At 39.7% G+C, this 24,491-nt stretch overlaps 1 protein-coding gene across 15 annotated transcripts in view; it reads right to left on the reverse strand.

Moving 5' to 3' along the window:
- Window positions 1-24,491, reverse strand: part of mycbp2 (MYC binding protein 2) — a 283,844-nt gene that overhangs the window by 247,351 nt on the left and 12,002 nt on the right. For all 15 annotated transcript variants that reach the window (XM_048239181.1, XM_048239179.1, XM_048239178.1 and 12 more), the window contains 6 exons: window positions 13,781-13,856; window positions 10,220-10,435; window positions 4,278-4,431; window positions 3,163-3,359; window positions 1,950-2,192; window positions 38-109 (listed from right to left, as the gene is read on the reverse strand). In XM_048239181.1, the coding sequence (XP_048095138.1) occupies window positions 38-109; window positions 1,950-2,192; window positions 3,163-3,359; window positions 4,278-4,431; window positions 10,220-10,435; window positions 13,781-13,856 (958 nt within the window). The remainder of the gene's footprint in view (window positions 1-37; window positions 110-1,949; window positions 2,193-3,162; window positions 3,360-4,277; window positions 4,432-10,219; window positions 10,436-13,780; window positions 13,857-24,491) is intronic.

Genomic DNA, 24,491 nt, shown 5'->3' on the forward strand with positions numbered 1-24,491 from the left:
AGTATAATTCAGCCCACAGCACTTTAAAGCATGTTACCTGAGCAAATCCCAGCCATGATTTCTTGTCCTTCCAGTTTCTTATGCGTGAAGTGGAATTATACACATGTCCCTAAAATCAAAAATAATTTACATTAGGACAATACAAAAGCAATTGACGGAATATCATATTTAAGTGTGTTTGCTTGCTATTGACAATATGCTTGCAGAGAAGTTGATAAAATGATGTATTGACAGTACTAATTTTGCTCTTGATAATTAAAATACTATAAATATTAAAAATAATACAATGTTTGGTAACACTTTACTTGACAGTATTGACATAGGAGTGACATGACACCGTCATGAACACATGAGACTGTCATGACACATGAACCCTAACACCTAACCCCAAATCCTAACCTCTAACCCTAATCCTAACTTGGGGCAGCCGTGGCCTACTGGTTAGCACTTCGGACCTGTAACCGGGGGGTTGCCGGTTCGAACCCCGACCAGTAGGCACGGCTGAGCAAGGCACCCAACCCCTCACTGCTCCCCGAGCGCCGCTGTTGATGCAGGCAGCTCACTGCGCCGGGATTAGTGTGTGCTTCACCTCACTGTGTGTACACTGTGTGCTGTGTGTGTTTCACTAATTCACGGATTGGGATAAATGCAGAGACCAAATTTCCCTCACGGGATCAAAAGAGTATATATACTTACTTATACTTGTTATGAAAAAAAAAAAAATGAATGACACTTAATAACAGAAGTGTTGTCATAAACGTTTATGACTTGTTTATGACAAATTCATGACAGTGTCATGTCACTTATGTCGATACGGTCAAGTAGAGTAACCTAATTTCATTTCAAGTTCATTCATTTCATAAAAATGGAAAATGCTATGGTGTTGATTTTTTTTTTTTTTGCCAATAACTAAGTAACAGGTTAGCCCCATAGCTAGCAAAAAAACAACAAAAACGTAAAAAAAAATAGTCTATTTTAACAAATTTGTAATACTCCCTTCTAAAAACAACACACTGTTACTTGCAGAAGAAGAAAACAACTCTATATGCTTTTATACATGTAAACAACAAGAAAGCACTGTTTTACAGCAGTCATTTCAAGTTGTGGGATTTTTACATGAAGGAAGCAACAATGGGTTCTGAGCTTCACTGTATGTCCATTTTACATACCAGACTGTCATTATTCAACTATACCAAGGTAAACTCATTTGATCCCTTTAATAGCAATGACTCTGCCACGGTGCTATAAGCGTTTTTTTTTTTTTTTACTTTTGGTAAGGCTACGATATGCATTTGCAATTTTTCTATGAAGCAAGTTGCCTATGTTTAAGCCATATTGCAGCACATATAAGTAATGTTAACACCGTACCGGGATTAACAAGGTTACCAGACCAGAGGGGCTACTAGGAAACGAGATGAGTGGTAGGGTATATTGAATTTAAAGCTCAAGGTGCGCTCAGTCTGGCCTAGGCTCGTCACCAATTGTTGAAAACATTCAAGGCTTAGTCCGAAACTTTGCAGGGATCCGGGGAAATTATTTTTTTACACATTTTGTCTTTATTGAGGCCAACAGGTTTCAAAACAAGGTAGGATTTGTTTTTACATATTTTCTCTTTGGTTAAATGATTTACAGGTTCCTGGTACAGAGGATAAGAAAGAGAGAAAAAAAATAATGATAGAAAATAAAACCACAAGGATTTTCCAACTGTATCCATAGTTATCTTCATATCTATATCAGTTTTCTTACCAGACACAAAGTATTTTTTTTGTTTTTGGTTGTTTTTTACATTTTTGTATATTAACAATAGGAACAGTTAGAACATGGGGGTTACTACACTTCTCTGAAAGAAAAAAAAGAAATACACTGTACAGCAATGAGCACATTACTAACAATATGAGGCACCTACCTTCACAATACATCATACAGAAGGAAGTGCCTTTTTTGCTTACCCGCACTGTGCCACTGTATCCAGATCCAAGTTTGAAGAGACCGTCCTTGCAGAGTAAATAGAGGAAAGAGCCATCAGCCTGCAACAGGCAGTGCTCATCGTCATCAATACTCAGCTCCCCCAGTGGCCACTTATTCATGAGTGCTGCATGTTTTATACCATTTCCAAACCAATCCTGAATTTGGATCTTGCCCACCAGAACTGCCTGTACACTCCTTTGTAATGCATTCAGGATGGCTGGCACCTGGAAGATACAGATTGTTCACAATTTAGGACACTGACTCATGACTGAAAAGGAACATGTATCTAGGGGATGTGAAGTCGCTTAACTTTTAGGCAGTTTAATAGTGTTCTATACCAAAATTCTATACCACTGCAAGAATAAACTATCAAATGACAAGGCAAGGTAAAAATAAATTGGTGGCTTTTTCCTGTTATTGTTACTGTTAATAGTACATTCATAGCACTGTATGTATAGCTATGACATTGCTGTCTGCGTTATTGTTAACACAACCTGATCAATTACATTTGCATACATTTATTCATTTAGCAGATCATGCTTTTATCCAAAGTGACTTACATATGTCAATCATATTACAAGGGCGTTGTCTCCGGAGCACAACGGTGGAAGCCGAGAATCGAACCCACAACTTTTCAGGTTACTGCATGCTAGCCTACTGCCATCCACACTACGCTACCACTGCCTACCAATTTTGCTTCACAAAATTCTCAAAAAAACTCTAGAAATTCTGTGCCAGATGTGCAGAGAATACAGCAGTCAGGGTATGGGGGCAGTGAAAAAGCCCTAAACATTGGTGTCAGTCAAATCAATATGATGCATGTTTTGACATACTGCATACACATAACTGAAAAGGCATATCTCAACGCAACGAAATAATTAGGCTGATTTTTTTTTTGTAAGTCATAAAACAAGGGTGTGTTTGGACAAATGAACCCAATCCTTACTGACTTGCAGGGTAGTTTCCCCCCCCCCCCAAATCATTTTGAAAAAATAGCTTTTGTGACAACCTACCTAGATATTTACTTTTACAGGACACCCATTCTACCATGTCAGAGTTAGCCATTTTATTACCATAACATTGCAAGATGCATAGTACTACCCATTTACCAGCCAACATACATTTGATTTTCGTAAGCTTAGGCTAAGAGAGGCAATTACGCTGATGTAGGTTAAAACAACACTAGAGTCTCACCTTTATACTTTGGCAGGCATGACTACCATTGTTGGTGAGGATTGTGGACACAGCTTGTAGGATTTTGCCGGTATCACCCCATGACACCACCAAGCTGAAGAGACAGGCACAGGACAGCGCTGTCAGGGCCTGCCCTGTAGGGTCATTCATTCCAGTGCTTCGCACAGTTATCTCCAGCAGTAAGTGGAAAAGGGACTCTGTTGATGGTTGGAGTATTGCATTAGTGACATCAAACCATAAATGGAATGAGTGATCTGCAAACACTAAATAGCAATAGTAATAAAGATGTTATTGGCATAATTACATTTTCATTTACAGTTTTTTACCCAAAGGAAGAAAACATGTTATGAAAACACTGCACAAGCTGTCTTTAACTCATTGAGTGCCAAAAACGTAATATGACGTTTTTCCTTCCCATGCGTTGAGTGCCAAAAACGTAATATTACGTTTTTAGCTTTTATTTTTAAATTACGAAACTAGACACTCTAACACACCTTAAATGTGATTTGGGAACTCTGTGATGAATGGAAATGAAATATATGACGATTGAAAACTCATGAAAACGCACAATCTGGACATTTTATCTGGACATTTTATCATAACTCGGTTGCCGCTTTGGGTCGAATCAGTGACGCTGGCACATCAGCTTAAAACCAGGCCATTTTCGTGGGTCTATCACTAGGTGGCAGTCTCGCCAGGTCTCGCTGATCACTTCCCGGAAAGTTTACAGGCAACACTTCATATTTCATGAAAGACTCCATTTCTAGAAAAAAACAGCAATTTTGATGAAAACTAGCCACTGTTTAGCTTGGGATTTCTCAGGAACAGAGGCGTGAAGAAATACACGGTTTGCACCCACTGAGAGCTTGAAGTCTCACCTTTTAAACGAGCCATTGTATGTGTTCATAGCTATAACACAGAATATGCTGTGGCTGTACACTCTAGGACAAAGCTTCCGAAAAAAGCTTGGCATTCAATGAGTTAAATTGCAATTCTTAGAATACAGCCAAAAACCAAAATGTCACTTCCTGTGTTATTAGAGTAACATTCATGGACATAGTTCTGCTATTAGTAAGATAGTTAAAAAAAAAAATAAGTGTGGGAATGAGACACACCAAGGACATCTGGTGGTTCAGTCTGGAAGCTCTCAGGTTGCTGGCCCTGCAGCATGTCCAGTAGTGCCTGTAAACTCCGCAAGCATAGAGAAGGATGCGAAAAACGTGTCTCCTTTATCAGCTCAAACACTCCACATAGCCCAATGCCAATGATCTGGAGGAAAGAAAACAGGTAACTGTTATTACCGCAATCTTTTATACCAACCATTACAATGCAACAAGGAGAAAGATAACTGGGTCATTCTATGTCAAAACAACCGGTGCTTCCCACTTGACCCACTCACATTTTCTTTATTCACCGATATTGTGTGCTCTGTCTCAAAAGAGGGTTTGAACAGTTACACCTCCAAATTTTGAGTATATCTAGAATTTTACAACGGATGTTTTTCCTGAGTAAATTAAATAGTTAAGGTTGACCGTTGATCTTGGAGCTGTTTCATAAAGCCATCCTCCAGAGCATTCAGAGTAATCCCTTGCATTACTTCTTTACTCTCTATGGAAAGTAACGCGTTAAGGCTTCTACATACTCGACGCAACCGACCGGTAGCGCAACAATGTGATGTCAAAATGACGTAGATCTCTCTGGCGCGCCAGGGGTTTGGCCGGGTAGCTCACGGTAGCGCACCACTCAGCTGAGCGTGACAAACCGGAAACCGGAAGATGGACTAGTTCGAGAGCAAGCAAGAGTTGCAGTGTTTTGTTATAGTCGTGAATTTTTAATAGTTTGCTATATAAGTTAACAAAGTTACCAGCGAGAGTTGCAACACATGGAATTAAGAGGAAAGAATAGAAACGATTTATTTTCAAACAAAGGATATCTACTAAGGCCTGAACAAAATATCTTTCCACTTCAGGAAATTACACAAACTCAGCCAGCTGCTAGCTAGATAGCCAGCTAACTAAACTGTAAATTTCCCTTGGGATGACTAAAGTATCTATATATCCATCCATCCATCCATCCATCTATCTATCTATCTATCATCCATCTATCTATCTATCTATCTATCTATCTATCTATCTATCTATCTATCTATCTATCTATCTATCTATCTATCTATCTATCTATCTATCTATCTATCTATCTATCTATCTATCTATCTATCTATCTATCTATCTATCTATCTATCTATCTATCTATCTATCTATCTATCTATCCATCCATCCATCCATCCATCCATCCATCCATCCATCTATCTATCTACACACCTTGGAAACTAGATGATAATGATGATGGTAGTTGTGAATAGCAGCAACCAAAGTCTGAGGTACCATCACAGAGGCTAGCTACTAGTGTTTCTTACTGCAGCTTCTTCTACTGTGTAACGTAGTTAGCGTTAGTCTTTTCACAACAGCGTCACCTCTGTTCAGGAGAAGATTGCAACTAGTGTCGCGACCACCACGCGCGAGTATAAATGGCGCTCCTGTGACGTCATATTGTCGCGCTACCGGTCAGGAGTGGCGAGTATGTGGGACACTTTACATCACTTTTGCATTACTGTGTCGAAATGTTTCTACGGATACTGTTATTGATATAGTCCCATTTTATTTATTATTGAATTAATGTTGTGTGAAACATTAGGTCACATAATCTAGTCTTTTGTTCATTGCTTTGTCTTACTGAAAGCTGCCTCAAAGTTCACAAACACGGCACCTCAGTGCCAGTGCCAACCTTGTGCAAATTTGAATTGCTTTATGGAAGCGCTGCTGCCCAGCTCGCGCACCCGCCATCACAATGTTGAATGGTGACAGACACACAACTAGATGCTCTTGTTCACACTGAAAACAGTGGCAGTCCTAGCTCGTATAATTTTCTTGGAGGCAATTCGTGGTGAGATTGACTTCAGACTAGTCATTAGTTAGTTGTGCACTGTTTACCGTTCTCCCACTCAGTAGTAAGGTAACAAATACTCCGATGGGTTTTGTTTTTTGCGAATGTTCTTAGTGCCGAGCACACCAGTGTTGTAGTACTCGAGACTCGAACTCGAGTCCGAGTCATTAGCTAAATTTAGAGACTCATGACTTGACTTGGACTTGAGCACTGAATGACTCGATCGAACTTGGACTCGGACTCGTGCATTCGCACTCGCAATGACTCGTCAAGGACTCTACTTTTTTTTGTAATATATCATAAGGCTATAATTGTAGTATGTCATTAGGCTATAAGTTGCTATATTATTTTAATATCTAAATTAGGCTATGTGTAATGCTAATTTTAGTGAAAGGGAATGTTAGGCTACTGCTTTGTGTCATACATCGCAAGTCACATCATGTTCACATGCAAAGCAAACTAACGTTAACTTTAACAACACCGAAATGCCTGGAGACATGGCTGCCGCCATGTCAATGTAGTATTACCAGGCAATATTAGTTCTCCAAAATGACATGACATTAACTAAGATTACACTCAACATAGGCTAAACATCACACACAGCTGCTGGAAAGCTGATCATCGTGACTTGGTGAACAGTGTTTTTCCTGACTGACGCGAGAAGCGAGGTTCCATTCATTAATTATCATTTGGGGCGTGCCCTGCCGTGCTTCTGTCTGTTAATTTGCAGCAGGCTATTATCGGATCGAAAGAAAAATAAACTAAAAGTTTTCCCGATCAAGATATAGCATACTTTCCTAATTTTGGTGTCATAAAATATAGAAGCATAACATTAAATTGCCTAGTAGAGTGTCCATGTAGCGTGTCAATGTAGGCCCTACGGTTCGCGCAAGTGAAACTGACAAACTGAACCTCGTGGGTAGGCCAGAAACAACTATATTTAAAACCACGAATGAAGTGGATTACTGTTACTGTTCAAACGAGCGATTTGATAGCCTAATCCACTGCACGAAAAAAAAGGAAATAGCAACTTGTTCTATTTCTAACAGATGAATATCGTAGCAAATAGTAGCCTATGGCAATGGGAGCTTAAAAAAAACATTTATTTCACTCATCTCGCTGAAATGAACGTAGAATGTGGCCTGTTGCGCAAAGAAATTAATTAGGCAGATGATCTGCCGAAAGCTAGTTTTCATCTCCATTGTTGGCGTGAAACATGTCTCCATAGTGTCAGTGAAGTGATAACACTATGCAGTTGCAGGTAGCCAGTGTTCAAGTCACGGGAGGCAGAAAGAAACTACCAAGACGGGCCTGCTCTGTTTCTGTCCCTCCCGAACTGCGCTAAAATTGTGTAGTCTATTTAACAGCCAGAATTTAAAAAAAAAAACCCGGGGGAGGCCCTTTTATGATCCACACTACCTCTTACAAAATAGGCCTACTAGTGGACTTGACTCGGACTTGACTTGGAATTTTAATGACTTAAGTAAGTATAAGTATATATACTTTTTTGATCCCGTGAGGGAAATTTGGTCTCTGCATTTAACCCAATCGGTGAATTAGTGAAACACAAACAGCACACAGTGAACACACAGTGAGGTGAAGCACACACTAATCCCGGCGCAGTGAGCTGCCTGCTACAATGCCGGCGCTCGGGGAGCAGTGAGGGGTTAGGTGCCTTGCTCAAGGGCACTTCAGCCGCGGCCCACTGGTCGGGGCTCGAACCGGCACCCCTCCGGTTACAAGTCCAGAGTGCTAACCAGTGGGCCACGGCTGCCTTGGACTTGGACTTGACTCGGACTTGAACACTGGGGACTCGAACCTGGACTCGGACTCGAGGCATAGTGACTTGACTACAACACTGGCGCACACACACACTTATACCCAGTGTTTGGAATAACGCCTTTTAAAAGAACGGCGTTAGGTAACTACGTTATTTTTTCAGTAACAAAGTAATCTAATTAATTACTTTTTACAACGTTACAACGCCGTTAACGTTAAATGCGGTGCGTTACTTACTTTGCATTGATTGAATAAACTGTGTAATCCGAACACACCCCTGGCTCACAGCTAGTGAGGAGGTGGGTTAATAACGACGTAAGCAATTATGATTGGCTAAGGCAGAGTCATGTTTCATGATTTCATGCACACGCGCCACACACACACGCAACAGCTAAAGTAGAGATTCGATGAAACAGCAGAGGTCAGGAGCAATCCGATGAAAAGTTGGCATTTTCAAGGTAGAGATATAAGCACTACTTCAAATTCATTGTGGTCAAAGGCAAGAGCGTTCATGTAATGTGTACATTATGTCCAGGAGCGAAGACTTTGTCGACATCTGTTGTAAGCAACTCTAATTTAATGAGGCATCTCACACACGCATCTAAAGCTAGTGGTCAAAAACACAGATAGCCTACCTCCACCACAGATGATAGCTCGCCATCCACTAGCAAAGAAGGACTCGGAGCAGTCCTCCAAGCAGCAAAAGCTAGATCTGTCTGCCTCACAACAAAAACCTGACAGGCTGAAGTCAACCGTAGGTCTGTCGATGTGCAATATCTTGAATTTCCCCTTGGGGATCAATAAAGTATCTATCTATCTATCTAATAAATATTGAAAGTTATGCAGCCTACAAACACCTGTCTGTTCTACTAATTTCAACTGGCTTTTCAAAACTGCTCAAAAAATCCAAATTCTTTGACATATAGCAACTTTTTTTTTTTTTTAACAGTAACGTAAATAGTTACTTTCCTGGTAACGAAGTTACTCTTATCATAGAGTAATTCAGTTACTAACTCGGTTACTTTTTGGAACAAGTAGTGAGTAACTATAACTAATTACTTTTTTAAAGTAATGTTCCCAACACTGCTTATGCCGGTAACGCAGTTTAACTTAATTAACATACCTGCAAACTCAGAAGGGCTGAAAAAGGTGACATATTTCCGAAAGAATATAATGCTAAATGAAATAACTTGTGAAAAACCAATAACTTTCCAAGACAACATTATATTATTAAGCCGAGCTAAATTCACAATCGCACTCAGTGCAGATTCGTTTTGTTTCGCAAAGCAATTCAAAACAGCCAGCTGCGGGAATGTGAATTTCGAGTAACCACTTGTTAACCTCGCCTCAGCAAGTCTTTCATTTAACCCACCGAAGGCAGGAGAAAAGTAGCCTAACAATGTGATGTTTTACCTCGAGTTTATAGTCAGAGATACACTTTAGTGTAGCATGTGGCCCGTGAATGTTAGCTAACATTTTCTTTTTTTCCTTGGTCATATCGCTGCTGCAGGCAGGCTATGCGTAACAGAAAGTGAGAGAGATAAAGCCAGCCCTCAGAAACAACTGATAGGTAGGTCTTCAAAAATAGCACAAAGAGAGGCCAATCACTTGACTGTCTCTCTCTATCAATCTCGTATGAAATCGACGATAGTCTCACTCCAGACTATGGGAAGTTGAAGTCGGGAAATGTATCTTTTTTTGCGGGAGGGCATTGTGATGCCTTACTATTATTGCTACACCGTGCAACACAATAGGAAAATACATCTCTTTTTTGAACGAATAAAATAAATAATAAAATAAGTTGCTAATTATACTCAGGCGGCCATTAATTTACCTGAGCGGCCCGCCCAAGTAAAGTCTATGTGTGAGAAACCCTGGTATCATCTTGATGATGACTGCTTGTGCAAGGTCCTTCAAACCTCCAAAACCTTCAAAGAGGGCATGCCAGGCCTTTCCAGCCATTTAATTACAAATGTAAATGGCAAGAGTTACAGTGACTTTTTCAGATGAAATGAAAATCACGCTCTTTGGCAAAAAAGTTTCACAGATGGGCTCACTCTGACAGTTTCCTGCACAATTCTGACAATCACATATTCCCTCATAGTTAAGTCTAGAAAAGTATAGCAGTTCACTGTGAAATGTGTGATAGCAATTTAGGATTGATGCCACATGTATCTCACATTAGCAAATTCAGTCCATGACTATTATGGTGCACTTACACAGGTTGCATTACAATTCTGATCTGAATTTAGATTTACTATAAGAAAGGATTGTGAGAACTCATTGGCTGAAGGTTACAAAATGCTTGTGTAAACATCTCCACCTCATCACTGACCTTGGGGAGTTTGACAGGCGGTTCATGGTACTCCTCCTCTTCCTCACTGTCCGAGTCACCACTCTGCACAGAACTGTGTGAAGCCAGAGCAAGGGAGGCCTCCCTCTGCTGCCAGTCCAGCACGCAGTGCCGTACATTGCAGTAAACATTGAAAGCTGAAGGGTTACTGTAGAGCTTTATATCAGATACAGAAAAGGCCCCATCAAAGCCATCCGTCTGTAGATTAAGCAAAATGAGAAGTAACAGGTAACTTAGACTTACGGAGAGAGATACGATAAAGATATACAATGAGTGTATAATAATCAAAGAGTTGATTATTGAGAGTTGATAGTTGTTGTGTTCAATTATATCTGAAGGTAATTTATCATTGCTGTATGACGAGAACTCTTAAAGATGACATGAAATGGATTCACAGAATATTTTACCTTGCTCTCTGACGTTAACATAAAAGGCATGCCACTCTGGGCTGTCAAAATACATGCTAAGATTCTATTTTATAAGACCATTTACCACCCTATAACTAGACTAGGGAATAAGATGGGCCAGATTTTTTTTTAGAATACCAGACATACAGAAAATCTGCAGGACATGTTTTAATAAGCAATAAGCCCCAAGAGGCCGTAGGTTACACTTATTCTACAACAGCTATGGGGCGTTGTTAGGCACGACGCACTAGCGGAGTGCCTAAAACCCCCCTTAGCTGTTTTAGAATCAGTGTAACCTATGGACTCGAGTGGCTTATTGCTTTTCTAAAACTGTTATAAATACCTGGCCAAGTTTCATGAAGTAAAGGCATAGCAACTAAAAATATAACGAGTTATTCCTAGATAATCATTCTTCCGCCAAGAAATATATTTCCTCTGTCTGAATGAACTAAATCACAAACTATATATTTCCACCAGCAATTAATTTAGGATCAGCTTTGCACAAGCAGTGGAGAAGGCTACTTTCATTCTATGACGTTGCGCAATCTGTAACTGCTGCGCACACATTGCGAACAAACTCTTGCCTACATAATGCTACACAAGCGCAGTAGTGGAGAATCGCGGGAGTCAGGAGAATTCCCAGTGGATCGGTAACATGTTGCGGTCTTCATACAGAAGGTGAGCTTAAAAACAGGCATGATGTTGTTTGTATAAGTTAATTACTGCACGATCAAAGCTCCTTTACTCTCACTCCCAGCGGCCCCTCCCCACAGACCTGGTAGCCTTATAACGAAGCAACAGCTGTGATGACCCGTTATGCAAGTTCACCTGAGAGTGGAGACCCTTACTGAAGGTTTTAGATGGGTGGTCGTAAACTTTTTAGTTGCCCTGGATTTTCCCTAAAAAATAGGAATAGCCCAAATGATTTGAAACCATGCTTAATAAATGAGCGTTGTTGCAACGCAAACTCAAATAATTCCTGCTAAACTTGTGGCGCGACATACAATGAAACACTCACTGCTTGTGAAAACTTGAAATAAAAAACAAATGTTTCATAGGTTAAGTTTATAAACAACCATGTTTCCAGTTCATGGTAGCTTTGTGGCCATGCACAGAAAAAAAATAGGGCTGTCAAGCAATTAAAATTGATCTAATTAATTACATACTCTTTAAAATATTAATTAATTAATTAATTGATTAATTAATCGAAATGAATCGCATGCATCCATTTTTGCTATGAACGTATTTCAAAAATATTTCAATTAAAATTGTGGCAGATGAGTGAATCAATGAAAAGCCAAACCAACATTATAGACTTTAAAGCAACACCAAAGCACTTTTCCTGTCGCACGCACGCTATTTCTTTAACCAACACCGGATTTGGAAATAACAATGTCTACAGAAAAGGTAGAGTATGTCGCATGATTTTATGAAAGTATGATATATTGCGACATCAGAAGCAAGTAAAATTTGTAGTTTCTTATATGTCTCATTCCATCGAAGTACAGATCTGCTAGTGCAGTTATAGCCGATAGAGGGTCGCAAAGCGAATGCAGAAGTGCCGTTCACCCTGTTATGAGTTGATGAACCACTAAAACGATTTTGGAAATATTATTTCAAGGTACAAAAAACTCTTTGGTGTTGCTTTAAAGCAATCAGTTTCAGGTATTTTTGGTGACACTAGAGCTTCCCCTAGAGTCGCGATATATTTATATTTTACTTTGCCTTAGCCTACTTCTCATTACTTGTTCCCCCTGTACACAATGAAAATGCTTTTGTTGTGGAAGCGAAGGACTAACAACAGGCAAAATTATCTCCAAAGAGCTATATCTACTGATAAAGTAATGTTTCACGATTCTCGTGAGATGTTTTTTAGCATAGTAAAAGTTTCCACTCACTGTTGACATGTGCCGTACCCTAACACCGAGGTAATGCAGTTGATTTAGTAAAGGAGTTTGTCAGTTAGTTAGTTGGTCATATGTAGCCTATAGTAAGTAGCCTAAACAATAAGTTTGCAAAGTTAACATTGACAAGGCTGGCGGCTAGCGTTATTTATTGTCATCAAGGGGTGTGCTAACTCGTACCTTCCGGACTTGACAAACTCCTACGGTACAGACTGCAGAAATCCTTACTGCAGAAATCTCAGAACACACTCCTGTCAACAGGTCCACCTAGGCGTTTTGTTAAACTAATGCTAAATGTTCCATTCACTGGACCAAGTAGCGCTTTCTCGTCTGCCTCCTTCAGTCACTGTAGCCAGAACTGCACTTGGTCAAAGTTCACTACGAAATGTGATTAATCAGCGTTAATTTTTTTAACACGTTATATTTTCTGTAATTAATTAATCAAAATTAACTCATTGAATGCCGCGCTGTTTTCGGAAGCTTTGGCCCAGAGTGCCTGCAATCTTGATCATTGTTGACTTTTGTAGATTTTTGTAGAGCCACAGCGTATTCTATGTTATAGCTATGGTCACATACTATGGCTTGTTTGAAAGGTGAGACTTTAAGCTCTCAGTGGGTACAAACCATTTATTTCTACATGCCTCTGTTCCTAAGAAATCCCAAGCTAAACAGTGGCTAGTTTTCATCAAAATCCCTTCTAGAAATGGAGATGTAGCGTCTTTGATGAAATATGAAGTGTTGCCTGTAAAGTTTCCGGGAAGTGACCTAGCGAGGCCTGGCGAGACTGCCACCTAGTGATAAACCCACAGAAATGGCCTGGTTTTGACCTGACGTGCATGTGTCACTGATTCAACCCAAAACGGCAACCATCAAAAGCAGAGTTTTAAGATTAAATGTCCAGATAAAATGTCTAGATTGTGCATTTTCATGAGTTTTCGATCGTCATATATTTCATTTCCATTCATCACAGAGTTCCCAAAATCACATATAAGGTGTGTTAGAGTGTCTAGTTTCGTAATTAAAAAAAGAAAAGCTAAAAACGTAATATTACGTTTTTGGCACTCAACGCATGGGAAGGAAAAGGCACTCAATGAGTTAACATGTTATTTTGACAGCCCTAGAAAAAAACATTTTCCATTCTATATTATCTTTAATCTCTGATGACATATCATGGTTATCTTATGATTTATTATAATAAATTACTTACAAATGGAACCTTTAAGCACCCTTACCTTTGTTCTTGTTCTAGCCTTTGACTTGACTTTTTGACGTTTCTTCACTTTCTTCTTACTCAAAGTCTTCTTTCCCCTGCAACAGATAAGCCTAAATTGTATCACACTTATTTAACTTACACCACAGTATAAAACAACGTAAAAATAAGACACATGTGAGTTCACAACGAATCTGATGAAATATCTAGGCATGGTAAAGCTAAGCCCAGTGAAATAGTTATTTGTTCAGTTGCCAGATGTAAGTAACCATGTCAAACAAGGCATGGTGAACGTATGACATATTTCCTGTTTATGTGGCGAGATATTTAAATCCATTGTATCACCCTTTCAGCATTTCCCAAATACCTATATGAATATATGAAAGTTGTTAATCTTAAGGGGGTTTCAAAAACCTACCAAATTTGATGCGTGTAGCTACGTAAGACTTACTAACATAAGGGGGCACTATGGAGTTCCTAGGCAACACTCGGGACTAAACCTTTGTCCCGGATACACTGAGGTAATTGATGTGTGCACCAAATGTAATAACATTAAGGAGTTTCAAGTTTAATGAGTATCGTCCCTCTTTTAAAGACACACACACACACACACACACACACACACTTCAACTCATTCAACATTTATTAAAAGTGAACTGCATTAATGATGTGATGTTTCACTTCAAGTGATTCAATTTATTCATTAATTTATTGCAGTGATGCATTTCGTTTTCAGCACTTTGAAAACACTGACTGGAGAACGTTTGCCACTCAGGCAACCCACGCACACGCACAAAAGTACTCTCACAAGTAGCAAAGAACAGGCATGACCGAAGTACTGAGTAGGCTATAGCCTAAGCCTAATATGTTCATACATCTTCCAACAAACATAAAACGGTGCTACAATGTAAATTTTAAAATAGATGTACCGCATAGCGGTACAACATATGACCGCCACTCAGTCCTGTACATTCGTTCCGCAAAAATAAATCACACTTATCAATGTCTCCATCATCTACTTTATTCCCCACTCTTGAAACTTTTGTGTATGCTTGTTTGGCCTGTGTGTGTCTGTGCGGGCCGTACAGAAAATAGCCTACTGGCGCTGCAAAGGTGATAGGTAGATTTTTGTAGCACTAGCCAAAAACATTGTAGCATTGTTATAAAACCTTTAAAATCCCTAAACAATCACAAGTAGGGCAGTTCATCACAGTTCATCCATTGCAACTGGACTGATGAAAGGTCATGTAGGCTACATTGTATTTGGGAAAAACAGAAGGCAGGGCTTAAAATTCATTTTTCAAAATGGGGGGGAATTCCCCCCTTAGGTTATTCATGTAGGGGGGATTTACACAATTTGGGGGTCGATTCTGATACCAAGTCAAGAATTGCGATTTCAATACTTGATACTTTTTTTTTTAAAAAGTGTTTGATTTTGGGGCCCCCACCACCCTGGCGTCATCAGTAATATATACTGTAGTGGGATCATTCACAACAGTGGACATCCTAGATTCTGCTTGACTCTCTCCACACACACAAACACACACTGAAAATGATAGCTTATGTGATATGTTTCTATCATATATTTTTGAATTCATATAGAGTGTATTTATTTAATAATGCATTTAGCATTCTACTAGTAATTACTAGTAGCTAAACATATTTAGTAATTTGAATGTCTCATATTGACGTTTAACCTATAACACTTAGGCATATCTTTAATGTGGTGTGTAGGTCCAATTGAGTGCACATTGCTGATGAGTAGGTGTAATTGAGTGCCTGTCACTTTAAGAAAATACATTGAGAGTAATTCTATGGAGTAATTAGCACCCCTTCAACCTGGACGGTTTTAGGCTATAGTCGCTAGTGAATAAAAGTTGTGCATAGTGCGGTATGTGTATGCAAATTATTATGTTTTCTATGTCATTAGATACAATAAATGTTCAAAAAACTAACATGTCGAAGACAATCTTTCTGGGATCAAGTGTTGACGTGACCTGAGCTAGCAGGATCGTTACCAAGGAGCTCTTTCCAGATGTAAAAGTTTGCCATGGTAAGCGTAGCCTATTTGCGGCGCCAAAGTGGTTCTCTCTCTCTCTCTCTCTCTCTCTCTGTGTGTGTGCGTCTGCATGAGGCTATGTTCAATTCAACTCGCCACTTAATGATTAGGCTATATTAACGTCATCAGACAGGCTGTAAAAGTGTATGCGGGAATTTCTCGCATTATGATGGCTAGAGTTGCGGGACTTGAACAAATTATGCGCAATACCCGCAATCCCGCAGTGAAATTTAAGCCCTGGAAGGTATCAGCATAATGTTTTATTTGTATTTATTTATTAATAAACAAAACAATCCCTGTCAGTTCCATACAGTTTTCAACAGTTATCAAGAAGAGAGGGCATGCCATGGATTTTTGTGAAAGTTTTTTCTTCTACGCAAGATTTTAGTCATCCTTAGAATATGATATTCAACTTTATTGTCAATGCACAAATTAAATACCAGTAGTCTAAAACGAAATGCAGTTTTACATCTAACCAGTGGTGCAAATAACTGACATGTCCAAAAGGGCCTGTTGCTAGGCTGTTCATACATATACAGTAGCTGAAGGTCCGTGGCTAAAGCAGCCATAATGAAAGTGTTATCATTGTTTGGATACTTCACACACACATGCTTTTTAATCGCATAGACTACAACTACCAAGCTGGAATCAAAGCACATTGATTCCCCTCTCAAACCCTACACATGCACTTCAAACAAACAAACAAGCGTTTCAGTCTCACGCATATAGCCATAGCCAAAACTGTATCAGACCAATGTAACGTTGGTAAATCATCCATCCATTGCACAGAATGATTTTTGTAGCATGTGCAACAAATATGTGTAGAGCCCTGCCCTGGATACATCTTTCAAAGTGCGCTCTAAAATATTTGGTTTAAATGGAGATGTAGATAACGGGTGCATTAATAAATCTACATTGCAGCGAGTTGACACAAATTATTCACTTTGACGAATTTATGTAGTCAATTACATCATCTCAGCCCTAGTTACTTTACTTTGAGCCAAGCTCTTCCTTAATTGAAACACCTTTGAAAATAGAGTATTGAAGTAGCCTAGTGGGTGTTTGGGAATGAACGTTAGCTCAGATGCTTTTTTGAGACTTTTTGTGGTCTTAATTAAAAATTTTACAAAGCATTGACAGGGCCACCTGTGAGCGAATCAACAGCAGAAAAACCTATTTAGCAAGCAGAAATGTCCCAGACCGGTGTTTAGGATGCATCATAGACAGGTTATCTTTCAGGTATATTTTCCATTAGAAAACCATCGCGATTTCTTAGCTCATGTTAGTAGGCTACGCTATGGTCAGAAAAGAATGAGATAACAGTCAATTACAGTGCTGTTATCAATTTGCTTGGTATAACTGCATTTATGGTTTTCCACAAATAAATACCAACAATCAAACTGGCCATCATCACTCAACCAATGCTAACGGTAACATTTTACCTTGGCTAATTCATATGACATTTAGCTTGTATAGATCAACATACCTGCAGTAAAAACCAAGCATGTCCAATAAACATTCTCAGGTTTTTATTTCAGCTTCAAGAAAAACTGGGAATTACATTTCATGTGAAAATCATCCTACCCTTATTAGACATTATCTGCCGTAAACTTAAGTTACATCTTGACTCTTGCTGCACCATCTGATGGACCAACTATGTAACGCCAATACTGGAAATACAGCCTAAATGATGATGAATATTCGGTTTTGCTTTAATCCTACTGAATTTGTTATTATGTTTTGGCCGTTATAATTGCCGATACCAATAGTATGTGCGTGCCTGTGTGTGTGTCGTATGTATATGTGCGCGTGCGTGTACGTGTCTGTGTGTATGTGGATGTGTGTGTGTGCATGTGTGTGTTTCTGTCTGTATGTGTGTGTGTGCATGTGTGTGTTTCTGTCTATATAGTGTGTGTGTGTGTGTGTGTGTGTGTGTGTGTGTGTGTGTGTGTGTGTGTGTGTGTGTGTGTGTGTGAATGTGTTGTGTGTGAATCTGTGTGTGTTAGGACTGTAAAGAAACACCAACCTCACGATTCGGTTTGTATCATGATTTTTGACCCACGATTCGATACAAACCTCGATTTTTTTTTATTTGTTTTGGGGGTGCTAGACATTTTATTAAATAACATTTCAATAGCCTACCTTGGAACATCAGCGGATTACAATATAGTATATATCCTACAGATATAAAAATAGTACAGAAAGAGAGAACACTGAATTTCTGATATTTATTCTTCATTGTATGTGCCTTTTTATTTACTTTTTTTATTGTTTACTTGAATGTTATGTTTGTCTGTGGACTTGGTAGAATATGTCTTGTCTCCACCGTGGGATAGTGAGAAACGTAATTTCGATCTCTTTGTATGTCTTGGCATGTGAAGAAATTGACAATAAAGCAGACTTTGACAGCATACTTTATGTAGATTAGCCTATAGCCTAGGCTTACTATTTCCATTACAACTATAGGCCTACCTCTTTAATTCAGCTGTCTGGTTGAAGGCTGGAAATATTGTAAACAAAGTAGCATAGTTGGCTAGCTTATCATAGTCTACTGCAGGCCCGGATCTAGGCTGCTCAGATTGGGGGGGCAAATAGAAATTTGGGGTGGGCACAATGAATACCCCCCTCTCAGTATCTAATAGCAAACATGACATATTACATAGCGCTGTTAATCATAGACCTGATTTTAATATTTAGAGATATCTAGGCTATATTTACCATTTATTTTCTATGTGGCCTGTTATGAAATCATGTATTTAAAGCACAGTTCAGCTTTAAGAAACTCAAATAGTCATGGTCAATAGTCAAATGCATGCTTAGCATTTTGTCATTAAGGCTACTTTGACAAACTCTTAGTCAGCTGATTTTAATATTTACAGATATCTAGGCGATATTTGTAACATTTATTTTGTATTTGGCCTGTTATGAAATCATGAATTGGACAATTTAAACACACTGTGAAACCTGAAGCCCAAAGTTGGAGACATGCATTTAGACATTGCTGCAAATGTAAAACCGGATTACTCTGGAATGGCTAACTGTACAGGGGAATGCTTTACACCTTTTTATTCGGTAAGGTTTGCTGTTTCTTCTAATATATGGTTTGTCATGTGTTCTGGAAAAATTCGTGAAGTATTCCTCCGAGATAAATGGGTAGGGAGATGGGCGCAGAATGTAACATGATAAATTAAAGTTACTTTTCTCGCGAACCGTTTACCACAACTTGCGGCCAACATCGTTTAAAAGCTGAGAAAAAGCTCTTTCGTGTGATGTGATAGGCCTACATGTAATATCTTTGTGAAGAGTAGCCTATTTCAGCAAAGAATGGGTGAATTTGGACGCACTTTCTTTCTTGCTGTGCGCTGTCACATTCTCCACTGCGTAAAAGACATAGGCTAAATTAATTTGCGTTGTGAATGCTAAGCTTAATCAGGCCATAGGCTAAATAAAAATCGCTAGTCGGATGCAAAGCAGAATATAGAAAGAAATGGGCACCAAGGCCACAGTGGCCTGTGAACCTCCGATTTTCAAAGGGACATCACGGCCAACGCAAGGGGCAACGACGTAGCCGCCGTAAAATTCCCACCCTGCTTATAACACAGTTAAGGAATGACCAATGTTAACAAACTAACTGGCTAGATCACCTTAGAAAGCTAACATGTACATTAGCTAAAAACAAACCTTATTCAAACGAGAATAATACAAAAAAGGTCTTTTAGCCTAACCTTTATGGAAATATAGCTAAGCCCTCTCTACTGAAGTATGAAACAGCAAGTGATGCACTCAGTGTCGCTGCTGCTCCAGTAGCTTATTTATACTATCCAACCAGCAAATCAGCACCCTCGAAATTCAGACGGGACGAATTAGAAAAGTGTGATTGGCAGATTCAATAGCTGTCAATTAAAATTGACCAATTAGGTGGGGCAGAAGAAATATTTGGAGGGGCATTGCCCCTCCCAGCCCTATTCTAGATCCGGCCATGGTCTACTGGTTGGACTGTTCAGTTTCCCAAAGGTATTACTTGTTCTCCATGGGACAGGGCCTTTTTGGAAACATTGGTATTGTGCAGCATGCTAATGATGCTAACCGGATTTAATAGTAATTTAGCTAGTCGTCTTCTATGCGTCTTTGCTTTCACGATTGAGAATGTTTTATTTGGATTGTGCAGGCCGAGTCGCGTGCGTCCATTGAGCGAGAAAGGGGCAGGGAGAAGGGGTTTACTTCTATACTGTTTGGTAAAGTTGCACTGATAGTCCACAATGAAAGTAACGAGAGGTACGAAATTATCATTTATTTATTTATTTTTGGACAACGTAGAAGTTAATTCAGCAACCCACTTAACAGCAGCCTGATGATGTGTGCTATGAAAATCCAGTGTTTCCCCTACAATGTATTCATCAGCGGCGCAGCGCCGCTCCTGGAATTCAAGCGCCACTGCAAAAAAAGTTGCCTAATTAAAAAAAAAAAAAATAGACGCGAGTGAACTTCAGGAACAGCTGCCGTTCGTTCAGGTTTCATGTCAACAAATAATAGTAGGCTAACATTGAAGGCGCAGTCAGGGATTCCACAGGAGATCACGCTTGTTTGTGTTTATGTTTAAGTTTATTAGCAGACGCAATTTTGTGCAAAAAAACGTATCCTACATTATGTTAACCAAGGAACCAAATTAAATCGCCATGTGAGATAGCTGCCCCTACCTTCAGTACCCTATTCCCAGATAAATCCCGCATTGTTTAGTTTTTGTTTGTGATACAGGCAATGCTTTCAAGCCCTGTGTTGCTAACATACCTAGGCTGTGAAACTAAGGTCTAGCTAGCCTATTGGTGGGTTTAATTGAATTTGGAGTAATAGGATACGCAAGCATTACATCTGAGATAGTTTGTAATTCCTGTAGAGCTCACCAAAATTATAGATATGATACAAGACACTTATCTGCTATAATCCAAGATAGATTTTTTCTTGAATTTTTGACCATTTATTTTACCAAATGACATGGGAAACATAATTCATTTCATCCACATATTCTTATGCACCATGCACAACAACGCTAAGTTAGCTTAAAACCGTGAGAATCAAAAGCGTCATGGGCCGTCCACGGCATTAAAGTGACAGGCACTCAATTCGACTTGCACAGCACCAATACAGTGTAATGGCATGAAAGAGAAGTCTATATAGTTTATACAGTGCTGTGCAAAAGTTAAGACACCCATGCTGAAATTGACTAAAGGGAGGAATAAAAAACATATTTTGCCTTTTGTCTTAATGCCTTAATTAAAAAAAAAAAATAGGACATCAATTATTTTTTAATGCATCATGTATTGTAAATAAATACATTATATATAAATGTCTTAACTTATGCACAGCACTGTATATTCTAAATAGTAATAGTTTGTACAGTGGCCTACAGTGTACAGTTGTACAGTGGCTAATACTAATAATGTAAATGAAAAAGGTGAAAGAAAAACATGAATAATCCTGTTCAAGTACTGCAATAATCATGCTTGTGTTGATGGTTATGTCATCAATTTGTAACTCAATCTGTCCATTTACAATACAAATCAATTTGTAACTCAATCTGTCCATTTCTTTCACAAAATCACTTGAACATCATTTAAGGAGTCATTTTTTCAAATGTTTTTTTTTTTTTTTTTTGGGGGCTTCCTACGATCAACAGCACCGCTGCTGGAAAAAATTCTAGGGGAAACACTGAAATCGCAGTTGATATGTTACGGGTGATTCCTTGAAATCGATGCCTTTTGTGTCCCTAAGAAATAAGTCACAGAATTGCTATAGCTATAAATAAAAATATAATTTAAAAACATAACATTACTATGTATTCTTCCATCAATATCACATCAAAATAAGGTCAATAAAATATTATTTTAAATAGTTAAAATTGCATTTATGCTGATACGGGTGAGGTTTTCGGCCTGTCCTTCTCTATGATCGTTTTATGAAAGATACAATTTTCACATTTATATATAGCCTAAAAATCTAGACGCAGCCTAGCGGCAGCAAATGTAATTTGCAGCCAGGGTAATCTAGCAACTCTCCGTTGGCTTGCGAGCTGGAATGATTAAACTTTGATCAGACCAATCACATCGTGTATAGAGTCGGTGGGCGGGCTTAGCATAATGATGGCAGAGTTGTGACGTTTTCGCATGAATTCCCTGCTACTTGAAAACAAAGAAGATGGATGCTGCTGCTGGTGAACAGTGCGACACGAGTTAAGCTTTTTTTTAAGTTGGCAAAAGTTTTATCAACTAGCTAACTAGCTCCACGATGCCACGCCCCCACAAGCCCGACAGGCACTAATTCTATAGACCCTTCTTTAACTTTGGCTAAAACATAAAAACGTTTCCCTGGAAATTAAATTGAGCCTAGAACTGATGCATATTATGCAGGGTACTTTAATAGCTTAGCCCTTAACATCACCGGCACTGACCGCAATACAGGATGGCAATATCCTGTATCTGGATGCAGCTCTGCATCCCGATGACAACCAACAACCTAAGCCACCATCACCTCACGCCTTGCCCCCGCCTGACGCCTCCTTGCCTGTGCCTGTTGAGGTGTCCACGACCATGGCAGCATTGACAGGGACATCAAGGAGGTGGTCATCCCCCAGCCCCCACCCCCTCAATTCCACCATCACAGGCTATTGTACCCCCACCATCACTGGATATTGCACCCCTCCCCCACATGGTGATAACGAACAATGAGGTGACAACGACTTCAGCGACCCCCATCATCACAGCAGATCAAGTAAGTTCAACTAAAGAAACTTCGCCCCAAGAAGGCAGCCGGGCCTGACAGACTGTGTCCAAGGCTACTCAAGGCCTGTGCTGCTAAACTGGGGGAGCCAGTACATGAGCGAAGCACATCTTCAACTTGAGTCTACGTCTTGGACAAGTTCCAACACTGTGGAAGACATCATGTCTCACCCCCGTCCCTAAGAAGCCACACCCTAGTGAGCTTAATGACTACAGGCCTGTCGCTCTAACATCACATGTGATGAAGACATTGGAGAAACTGGTCTTAGACCCCAGGTATGCCATGCAGTAGACCCATTACGGTTTTCATACCAGAAGAAAGTGGGCGTGGACGATGCCATCACTTATCTTCTACACAGGACACATTCTCACCTTGACAAGGGGAAAAGTGCTGTGAGAATCATGTTCTTTGATTTCTCAAGTGCTTTTAACACCATCCAACCCCTCAGACTGGGAGACAAGCTCTTGCAGATGGGTGTGGACGCTCACCTGGTAACCTGGATTACAGATTACCGAGCGACCACAGTTCGTCAGACTGAAGAACTGTCTCACTGACACTGTGATCAGCAGCACCGGAGCGCCACAGGGAACTGAGCTCTCTCCAGTCCTGTACACATCTGCTACAACACCGAGTCATGCCACATGCAGAAGTTTTCTGACGATACTGCAATTGTGGGGTGTGTCAGGGACGAGCAGGAGGAGGAGTACAGGAGCCTGGTGGAGGACTTTGTGCAATGGTGCAAACTCAATCACCTTCAACTCAACACTTCAAAGACCAAGGAGATGGTGGTGAATTTCCGCAAGTCTAAGCCCGCTCTGCTACCAGTATCCATTGATGGGGTCAATGTGGAGGTGGTAAGCACCTACAAGTATCTGGGCCTCCACCTGGACAATAAACTGGACTGGTCAGCCAACACTGACGCACTCTACAAGAAAGGGCAGAGCAGGCTGTACTTCCTGAGGAGGCTGCAGTCCTTCAATGTGTGCAGCAAGCTCCTCCACATAGTCTGTCTGCCTCTCCACCCTCTCCATGTTTGGGTACGGTCTGTTCACTAGCCACTTTTTTCCACTGTCTTACTGCCTCACTGTTTGCGTGCTATATTAGCACATATGCATAACATATGCCTCCCTCCATGCCACAGCCGGATTGTGGCCACACTTATACCTTTTCTTTATATATATATATATATATATATATATACATCGTCGCTGTCCGATACAGAACACGTATCTCCAACTAACATCACTCAGATTGGCATCAAGATTAATTTAATGTTTAAATTGGTCTAGTTATACACAACTAGCAAGAGCAATCAACATGACGAGCTCTGGATTCTGGTGCCTAAGTTTTAACAGGTTATGTGTTGTAAAATACTTTTGATAACTTTTAGCCAAGTTTGATAACTTTTAGCTGAGGGGTGGTAGGATATTGATTGAAATTTCTGTGTTTGATTGTGCCTGGAGACCTTCCCCCACCACATATCAGTTATCTCATCATAACAGTGTCTCTGTTGTTGAAATGTAAAAGTGTTTTTATACTTCGAAATATCCACATGTGATTGTGGTTTTGATGAGTAATGTTTGATTGTGCCTGGAGACCTTCCCCCACCACATATCAGTTTGTGTGTCTGTTGTTGAAATGGAAGTGTTTTTATACTGCCATCAACCCAGCGTTTAATGTCAGCCTTTTAAATAAATAAATTATAAATAAATAAATAAATAAATTACGGAGAGTCAGTTTAAAATGGCCAAAGCCCCAATATGACGTACGTTGACAGTGCCACGGTTACTCGTCTTGCAATACGAGCTAAATAAACGTTTCTTTGATTGTTCTGGACATAACTCTAAACCAGTCGGTAGAAACATTTTTCATCCTGATGTCTGAAACCCAGGAGTGACGA

This window comes from Alosa alosa, chromosome 3 (assembly GCF_017589495.1).
Source record: "Alosa alosa isolate M-15738 ecotype Scorff River chromosome 3, AALO_Geno_1.1, whole genome shotgun sequence".
Lineage (NCBI taxonomy): Eukaryota > Metazoa > Chordata > Actinopteri > Clupeiformes > Clupeidae > Alosa > Alosa alosa.